The following is a 10138-nucleotide window of genomic DNA, read 5'->3' on the forward strand; positions in this document are numbered from 1 at the left end:
CCGGAGCATCAGCGCCCGGGGCCGCCCGGTGGTGCCTCGCGGCCGCCGCCCGGGCCCTGCGCGCTGCCCCGGAGCGGCCCCCGGCTGCCAGACATGACCGCCATCATCAAAGAGATCGTCAGCAGGAACAAAAGGCGATACCAGGAGGATGGCTTCGACCTGGACCTGACCTGTATCCTCCTCACGCTTCTGCTCCCGCACGTCCCGCGATTGCATCAGACCCGCGCGGCGTTACCTAACGCGCTGCCCCCGGCCGCTCCGCCGCCGGGGCTCGCCCGGGCCGCCGCGCCCTCCCCCGCCGCCGCCTCGGCCGCCTTTTGTCCGGGCCCGGCAGATTAACGGGAGCTCCAGGATTAACGCCAGCGCTCCTTGCCGGCCGGCCCGCGGCCCCCCCGAGCCGCCGAGGGGCTGCCCCCCCCCCTCCCACCCCCGGCCACGGAGCCCCTGCCCGCTCCGGAGCAGCCGCTTATCTCCGGCTGTGTTGGCTTTTGGGCTCACGCAGCAAATGCGCCCGACCCGCCGTGATTTGCGTCCACAGCGCTTTATTTTTTTTTTTTTTTTTTTAATTTAGTAACTCGTCTTGAATTGCGAATATAATCATGCCGGGCCTGTGGCTTTCTCCGGGTTGCTTCAGTCGAAGCCTGTGTCCTCTGCCCTGATTTCCAGCCCTCTCCTAAGGCAGAGCTGTACCTTAGGATGCAGCAAGGCTCTCCATGACAAGAGGCGGCAATCGCTCCTTCCAAATTAAAAAAAAAAAACCAAACAAAACCAAAACCCACCATTTTTCCCGGTGAACTGCACGCGGATGTGTCACAAACGAGAGCGCATCGGGTGTCATCGAGGAGGATTGTATAGAATACTTATTCTGGAATAAGTAATTAGCGTGCAGTTACGGCTAGCGAGGCAAAAGCCGGTGTGTAGTTTTGGTGGCCTTTGGAACAGATGTGCTGGAGCGGCGTCAGGCAGATGTTTAGCTTGGAATGCCCTGCAGGGTTCATGGTGGGTAGGGGCTCTGCTGTGGGCAGGATCTTGCTCCGTGGTGGGGAAAGATTGGTGCTGTGGGAGAGATTTTGGGGCAAGAACTTCGCTTAGAAGTTGGAAAAATGAATATTGACAGTAGTGCTCAGAGCTGGGCTTCTCCCTGTGGAGAGACGTTTCTGTTCTGCAACAGGATTAGGTGGAAATCTATTGGGTTTTGGAGCAATTACATTTATGTCCGAGCAAGTGCTCCAGGTAAATCCAGTTTTTGAGCAGGATCAAAGCTGATAAAAGCTGTAGCTAGTACAGAACTCTTGCTTTTGCATTGAGCTTTGGCCTAAAATTTTGGTAGCTTTAAAACAACCTGAAAGGTTCTGGACTTTACCAAGCAGCTGCTTAGGTTTTGGTTTTTAACTAGCAGCTCTGGTTCATTATTCCTGTGTTATGTTTGTGATAAAAGCTCTTTTAGGCCTGGATTTTTAAGTGTTTGCACTTGGTTATTTCGTTGGCTGTTTGGGTTATGGAAAGAGTTAAGTGGTCACAAAACCAAAAGGTTTTTTACTTCACAGTTGAAGAGTTTGGTGTTTCAGGTATCTTTGCCCAGATGTGCCCTTGGTAGGGAGAGATATTTTGACCCAAACAGATCTTTTTAACTGGTCATATGCGCCCAGCAAGAAAATTAGTGAATGCTGAACCTCGACTTTCTTGCTCAAGATTGCCTAATGATGTGCTAAATGGAATTAATGGCTTATTTTTAATTTTTATTCTTAGAATTTTGTGTTAAAAACCAGGCCGTTGCACTGGGCTTAGGCTGGCTTTTCTAAAAGGAGCAGCTGGCTGCAGTTCTGCCATGAAATTTTTGGAAAAGATGGTTTGATTTCTTTAATGCTAGAAAAAATAACATAGGAAGAAGCGGGGGGGTTTGTAGCTGCACATTTTGAACAGATAATGAATGAAGACTTCTGCCTGTGCAGTGCCATGGCTTTGCTTGAAGGCTGATGTTGCTGCAGAAGTGAAAGTTGAATTGTTTTAATCACTTTGTGCAGGCTTCTTTTTGCAAGGCTCCGACTGAATTGTTGCTCACCATTGCTGGTAGCTGGGAAATAACCTATTTATTCCTTACACACATGACCATGGATTTAGCTCTCCAACCATGTGATGTTAAGGGGAAAAAAGAGAAAACTTGAAGCCCAAGTGAGCTGTTCAGCAAGGCATGGCCGGAGGACCAGGTGTTAGAGATGCCAGGTTAGTTCAGGGTAGCTGCCTCTGTCCAGCTAAAAGGGAGAGGCAGCCAGGAGCTGGACAGCCCAGTGATTTGGGCATTTGGCTGGGAAATGGGAAATGGAGGTCTGGGTTCCTCCTGCAGCTCCAGAACACTCGGGAGCTGGTGCTTCCCTGGGCTTTGGGAGCTGGAGAGTGAAAGGAATTGCAGTGAATCCAGATGAGGTGCCTGTGTTCTGTGCTCTGCCCTTTCTCCTGCCCTGCTCTGCGGGAAGCTTCCTGTCCTGGAGTCCTGTGTGGACAGAGACTTTGGGTCCTGGATATTATCCCAAGGCCTTGCAGGAGCTCCTGGGTGCCTAAGGCGGGCTGGGTGAGGTGCTGGAGTGCCAAAATCCTTGAATGGGCTGCGTCAGATCCTTTTAAAAGTGATCTTGATGTATGTACAGTGCAGGACATTGTGCTTGGAACTCTGAGTTCCTGAGGAATTGGTTAAGAATTCTTGTGTGTGTAATGTGGGATTTCAGCAAAGGGAGAGAGCATCTTCCCAAAATCAGTGCAGAGTGTGAAAATAAGCCTGTGTGTCTTTAAAAACCACACTGACACTACTTTTCATCTGATCGGATGTTCTCTGTGAGCAGTCTTTATGCACATCTTGGAAAAAAGTATTTTGAACTTAGAAGAAGAAAGGGTTTTAAAGGTGGAGACATTAAATCAGGTGTTTAATAGTTCAGATATTTATTTCTGGTTCTTTTGGGTTTCTAATTAATTTCTGCAATACTGGATACTTTTTGGTGCACATGGGTGAGAAGGAAAGTTTGGATTAATGGCTTTCTTCTCCTGTGGTTGCATTTCTTGATGCTGCAAGCACCAGAATGTTTTCTGAGGCACTCTGTGTGTTACTTCTGAAATTGTGCAGCTTGGTGGTGCCCCCCTTAGTGCAGGGAACAGCAGAGAGAAAACACTTCTTTGCAGCAGTGCATGGATTGCTTGTGTCTTAAGAGCTCTGTGTGTAACTGAGTTCAGCAAGTGGCTTCACTATTTGGGACTGAAGTGGGAAAAAATCGTGTGACTGCTTCTTGTGCCCATCCTAGCTTGGGTTAAACTTTGTCTCGTGTTCCCAGGCCTTCTGGTAGGGGTGAGAATGGGCAGCTAGGCTGAGCCCAGGGCTTGACTGAAGCATGTGGAGCTCGTGACCTACATAGTGGTACAAACTGCAGCAATATTCAGGCGAGATGAGATGTTGGGTGCAGTTTACACGTCTCACACGTCGTTTGTCTCGTGGAATGAAAGGCAGAGAATGCTGAAATTGCGGGAGGAAGCTGCTTAGAATCTCTCACTGCTTTATGCTATTTGCAGTCCTAAAGCTCTTTGCATTTTTAATGAAATTTTAAATTATGGGACTTGACTCAAAATGGCTCAGCTTCCAGGAAAAAAAAAAAAAAAAAGAATTAGTGGCATGAGGTCCATACCATGTTTAAAAATAGAGCCCGAGCTGGAAATGCCATTTTTTAAAAAGGCTTAGTCTCATTTTAAGATTGAAGTTTGTTAGAGGTTTTGTAACAAGTTTGTCTTGCACACAAGCACAGGGAGCGTTTAGAAGAAACGAGAAGAGACCAACTGGCAGTGCATTTTATTGGTGGGAAAGTATTTCTTTGTTCTGAAGTAAACCATGTTACTTAGCAGTGTTCAGAGCCCGACAGACTCATTTTGCATCTGGAGCCTGGGATGATGTTGGGTTTTGGACAAGATTAATGCCAATTTTGCTCTGAATTCGTCTCAGAAGTCTGTTTGCATAGACAGCACTCCAGCGGCCCTGCTGGCTGGGGACTCAGCAGAGTTTCAGTTCCTTGCTTGTTACAGGATGTGTTTGATCCCAGGAAAATTGTTCTTTTGGCACTTAGCAAGGATAAGGGCTCTGAATTGTCCACGTGGAGAAAGCAAGGTGGTGGCTGCTGCAAATGAGTTCCTGCATTTTCTCTCTGGGGTTAGACATGGGCTAGGTCATTTACTGTTCCTCACAACCCAAAAAACCCCAAGCCCTGTGACATACTGCTGTAGTGTGGGTAGGGGTGTTTGACAGCTGAAACCTTCAAACCCCAGCACAGCAGGTGCTGTGTGGTGCAACCCCATGCAGAGTCACCCAGCCCCTTCCTGCCCTGCTTTTTCACTGCTGAAAGGATTGTTCAGAAAGGGACTTAGAAGAAGCTCTCGCAAATACAGCTCGTCTCTTTGCATTTGTTTAAATGTAGTGCAGGATTCTTAGGGAACTGCTTCAGCTTGGATCATCAGAAATTTTCAGTGTATGCGGAGACTGTTTGCACAAGCTAAACTCCAAATGAAAAAACACCTGTCTGTGCACACTTTTAAATGAACAGAAGCTGCTGAAGTAGTGGCTGTGTGTTCTTCTCGAGGTGGGCAGAGAAATGAGTGGACCCTGTATAGCATTTCTTACAGGGTGACCTCTTGGAAAAAGCCCAGCCAAAGTGATAAATAATTGGAGCCTGGTTTTAAGTTCAGTTAAGGGTGTGAAATCTTCAGAACATCCAGAGCTTTGCTGTTAAACATGGAGAGGGTAATGCTGAATTAAGTGCCAGCTTTGCTAGGACCAGTACTAGGTTTGAGTATTCCTTTCTTAAGCAAAAATCCAAGTTTCCTCTTGCTTACACTAAGACTGATGAGGTGTTGGCACTTGAGGAGTTACTTGGTGGGGTTTGCTCGGTGAGGACAGTTCTGTCACTGTTGAGGACTCCTGAAAATCCCACCCATTTACTCTGTGTGGTTGGCCGGCCAGCATCAACACTGGGTCCAGCTGGAGCCTTGAAGGGTGGTGAATTTTGGAAATGCATCTTTCTAGGAATTTGTGCTAGTCAGGGAGACCTTTCTGTCCACGGGATCATTCCATCTGCCTTGCACTGACCTGGGAGAGGATGTAGCCTTGAGTGGGGAGCTTATCCAACACTGGAACTGCTGTTCCTGCTGCAGTGGCTCTTGATGGCTGCTAGGCTGGGGCCAGCAGATTTCCTTGGGACAAAATTCCTACTGCTATCCAGTGCTAGACATCTCCTAGAAGAACTTGCTTGTATTACCAGAGTGTTCTGGAGCACGGTGACTGCTGTAGAGACAGTGAGTATTTGCTAAATGATATCTTAAAACTGTTCAGAGGAGTACAGAATTGTCTTCATTTTCTCCCAGAAGAGAGGTGACTGTCTTTTCCATTTTTCTTCCTTGGAGATTGGTTTGGACACCTAAATCCTCTCTCATTGTGGAAGCAATTGATATAATTTGTTCAGTAATAATACGGCTGGAAGAATGTTGTGTTAAACCCCCCCTGTGCTAAAAAGCAGAAAGACAAAGCTAAACTTTAGGGAGTAGCAAGTACAAAGTTGAAATTTTATATGTGAAGCTTCTGTTTACCAAGTTTTTGCTGGTTGTGAGTTGCTGAACAGTTCCTTAAATGAAATTATATTTTTAATGGATTAATGTTGTTGCCATATTAATGCTGCGTAAACTGACAAATTATACCCTGGTACCTTAGCCAGAGTCTTCCCCTACAACAGGTTTAAACATGAAAATGGTTGTTGTATAATGATTTAAAGGACAATTGTTGTGCTCTGACAAACTGGAAGAGAAGGGAGGGAATAGGCAGCTGAGCTGTCAAATCCCTTAATTACATTAGAGACCAAAGATACTGTCATTACTCATAACTAACTCCCTTTCAAAGCCCAGCTCCTTTCTAGTTTGGAGCAACTCAGAGCTCTGTGTGATTTTTATTCATTTACTGCGCCTGATACGGGGTGGATGTTGAAGGGGAATTTATTGCATGGCTTTTTCGGGGGGGAAAATGGGATATAGCCTGGAGTTGTGCGTAGTAATTCCTGGATATGCCCTGTGCCTCATCTTAAACCCTAGGGGAGGTGTGGGCTCCTTTGATTGGGCACTTTGGTGAAGGTTTTTTGGGATTAAAGCTGTGCAAGTCTGTGCATTCCTGTGAGTTACTGGAATGGTGATTTCTGGGCTGTAAGAAGGGAATTTATTTGGAAATGTGTAGCCCTGTAGAGCAGGATGTCTTCTGAAACATGGATTATTTGTGGGTGGTTGACTCTGCTTTGGCTTCTGTTCGTTTTTGGATGTGTCTTAGGCCCAGGTTGATATTTCAGATGTAAACAAATCCTTGTTCCAGTTTCTAATTCAAGCCAGCATCCTCTTTGCTCCTGTTGTCATCTGCCTCGTTTGCTGTCTCGCCTGTGGGGCCCTGGAAAAAAAAAGGCATTTTTGTAGAATGGAAGTAAATAATTGTGCAATTAGGCCCTGTATCATGCTGCATAAATCTAGGTTATCTTAATAACGATTTTTAGGCAATGTAGCTCAAGTAGTGGCTCTGTGATTCAAATGGTAATTGACTGTGCAGCTAAAAAAATTAAACCCAACTGCTCTGTGTTTGGGATGATGACTATTGCAAAAGCTGGCATTGTTCCCTTTAAAGATGAACTCCCAGCTCCACAGCCCCAGTGTGCAGCAGTGCAGAAAAACTGCTTAATATCCAGTTTTTTGTAGGGAAGTGCTTAAGAAATATCTTTATAAACTTAATTCTGCCTTTGTGGGGCTGTAGTATAATAGCTTTTAATTGCATGATTAATTTTCTTAGAGGCCTCTGCTTAATTCATTGCATTGCCTGGGTATATATCAGGCTACAACTGAAGAGTTGTGTATTTTCTGTTCTCTAATTTCTTGTGTGGGTGAGTTCAAGAAGGAATGTCCTTTTCTTATGCTAACATTTAGAGGAGGGAGACACTAGATCTCAGTGGGATAAAATTATCTACTTGAGGGTTATTGGTTGAGGAATGGTTTATTAGAATGGCCTTCTGTCTTGCCACTCACCTTTATCTTCTTTTGATCCACCCCCCCCAAATGAAGGTTTGATTTCCATAAACCCCCTACTTTTTGCAGTTCCTGATTTGTGAAAGTTTTTTGTGTGCTGTATTTGTCCTCCAACCCAATAGCTATTTTAAATTCTCTTGTCTGTGAAAGTTTTGGATGTTCTTTCAGGCTTGCAAAAAGTTGAGTCTGAGCCATTTTTCACTTCCTGTCAGTAAATATCAAAGTAGTGACTCTTCTGTGCTGGCTTCTCTTTACTGAATAAAATTCTTGTATTTTTCTGGGGGTGTTTGAGGTTAGGACATGCTTAAGTACACAGTGGTGCTTGGTTCAGGGAGATCCTGCAAAGTGGGGTGGTGTGCTGGGAACACACACGGTGACATCTCATAGCTCTGCTTGAAAGAGCTCATGTTGAGTTGGGTTGGTGGTTAAAACGGGTCAGTTTGGCACTTAAAAACTCAAATTGAGATGTGACAGTCAGGCTTCTCAGAGCGTGGGGTCCTCTGGAGAGCATCTGCTCAGTCCCTGTCTTGCCATGTGTGCACGCCTGGGTGCGGCGCCTGGTGCTGTGGTTTGGGTGCCAGCGTGGGGATCAGTCACAGGTTGGATGTGATGATCCCAGAGGTGCTTTCCAGCCTCAGTGATCCTGGGATGCTGCACCATTGTCCTTGAGCCACTGTGTGTTGCTGCAGCTTGTTGGGATGCCGGGCTGGCTATGGAAAAATGGGATGTGGCCTCTTCCAAAATGTCAGCAGAAACAAAAGAACTTTCTGAACTGGACCGTGGCATCTTTCCCTCAGGAAATTTGTTGGGATTGTAGGCAGTGCTGTAGGTCTGGACTTGGGGCTGAGTTAGGCAGTTGAAGCCCAGTCTCTGCCTTCACAGCTGAAGCTGTCGGATTCGGTATCAGTAATACAGAGTCTGATGCATCATTTTTTTTGTTTGCTCTTAGCTCTTTCTGAATGGGGAGGGCAGCTTTTCTGTGTCCTTTAATATTGTCAGCTATTTTAGAGGGGTTTCATGAGTTGGAAGGGATTCACAAGGATCATCAAAATCCAGCTCCTGGCCTTGCACAGGACACCCCAGCAATCCCACCCTGTGCCTGAGAGCATTGTCCAAACACTCCTTGCAGCTCTACACAAGAGCTCATGTTTCCTTTACTCTCTGCATGCTTTTGTGTCTTTATTTATGATTCCAAACCATTTTGAAATGGAAATATAAGGTGCCTTTTTGTCAGCCTTTGTCAGAACAAGCTGTTCTCTAGAGCAGCCATCATCTTTCATGCTTTTGTTACCATTTTTTCTATTTATGCTGCAAGGCCTGTAGTTTTTTTCCCCCAATCTTAACGTGACCCCATTAGCTCTTCAGCAAAGCTTCCATATGGCTGAGAGCTCCTGGACACATTTCCTACACCTCACAGATGAAGGGAGAGACCCTTGCTCTGGGATTACTTCCCAAATGCAATATAATAAGCAGGTCCAGAAGTCAGTTGTGGATGTAGACAACCTGGCATATCCTCTTGAGGCATCTTCTGCTTTATTTCTTTGTGCTGTGGGAATTTGAGTTCCCCTCCAGACCTATTGTCAGCACCATGACCTGGTGTGGATAGGGTTTCCTCCTGGATACGAAGGAGTTGCAGTTATTCCTTATCTAGGTTGTTGCATTTAAATTGCAGGCTGAAAGCTTAAAAAACTAAAAAATGGGGAAAAAAAAAAAAGAGTCCTTGTTGGAACATGGAGCATCAAGGGGTTAAATGCATTTCTTCTAAACGATAAAATGTTTCAGCCACATCTGAGTTGGTCCCTTTGCTTGTTCTTCAAGGCGCAGATGGTAGAGTTGACAAGTGCAGCTGGCTGGCTACAAGGAATCCTCCTTTGCTCTGAAGAACTTTCTTCCTGTTCATTTCCTCTATATTTCCATCACTTCCTGATGATCCAGGCTCACAGAAAAATACTGAACTTATTTTGCATTTCATGCTGGCTAATGGAAATGCTGCCTATTAAACAGAAGAGGCACTCATGGGTACGGCTTAAACAGCATGTACGTTAGGAAAGTCTTCTAGATTTCTCTGGGTATATTTTCCTATGTCATTTTCTTTTGTGTTGTTGGGATGCTGTCAAGAAAATGGCACTAATAGGAGCTTGGCCATTTGTCAGGGCTCTTAAGTCTGTTTGAGGGTGGAGTGTGGACACTTCTTGTAACACTCCCCCCGTAGCTCCAGGCTGTCAAGCTGTTGAACAGTAAGAACAGTGCTGGTTTTTTTTTTCCCTTGCTGTTGCTCTGTGGACTCGTTTGAGCTGGAGTTAAAGGGCTGGAGGTCACCAGGCGAACGTTTCGTCGCTGGCAGGCCCAGCTGCGCCGCCAGACCACCTCACACGGGTCCTGCAGCCAGAGTTCCTGAAAACTGCAGGCAAATTCAGACAACAAAGCAACTTTGGGAGACTTCAAAGCCCCGCTGTGCCTCTGCTCCTGGGCGTCGCTGTCAAACGGGACTCGGCAGTGACAGCTTGGCCACCCCGCGCTCGAGGCTGGGTCCGCTGGCAGGCAGGAGGGTGAGGGGTGACACGGAGCAGAGCTGGCAGCAGATGAGGAGTGGGCTGGTGGGGAGCAGATTAAAGCAAGGACAAGCCTCCCCTGCCTGAACTGGAAGTGAAAAGTAGCATTCCTGGCAGTGGCGAAGCTTTTTTCAGGCTGTAGATTCCCTGATTTAAGTGTGTTCTTTGTTAAATGAAACTCCTGTTTGGGAGCTGGAAGCTGAGGGTCGGAAAAATGGGCTGCTGTTGTTTTATTTGCAGGTGTCAGGTTCAGGGTGTACAGTAAATTTTTAGCTCCAAAGCACAACTTGAACAGCTCCATCATTCACAGCTTCAGGAACACTCAGCTTGTTTGAAATTTCCTTTCTGAAGAAAGGTGAAATCTTATTGAAGCCTTTGATTCACAGAATCCCAGAGTGGTTTGGGCTGGAAGGAACCCGAAAGCCCATCCAGTGCCACCCCTGCCATGGGCAGGGACACCTCCCACTGTCCCAGGCTGCTCCAAGCCCCAATGTCCAGCCTGGCCTTGG

At 46.4% G+C, this 10138-nt stretch overlaps 1 protein-coding gene across 1 annotated transcript in view; it reads left to right on the forward strand.

Moving 5' to 3' along the window:
• PTEN (phosphatase and tensin homolog) overlaps positions 1-10138 on the forward strand; it is a 50890-nt gene continuing 40752 nt past the window's right edge. Inside the window, exon 1 of the mRNA XM_042021965.1 lies at positions 1-172. Coding sequence (XP_041877899.1) covers positions 94-172 — 79 coding nt within the window. The 5' untranslated portion in view covers positions 1-93. The remainder of the gene's footprint in view (positions 173-10138) is intronic.

The sequence above is a fragment of the Corvus kubaryi genome, unplaced genomic scaffold (assembly GCF_017639235.1).
Source record: "Corvus kubaryi isolate FWS band 111438036 unplaced genomic scaffold, C.kubaryi_AGA036_p1.0 126, whole genome shotgun sequence".
Lineage (NCBI taxonomy): Eukaryota > Metazoa > Chordata > Aves > Passeriformes > Corvidae > Corvus > Corvus kubaryi.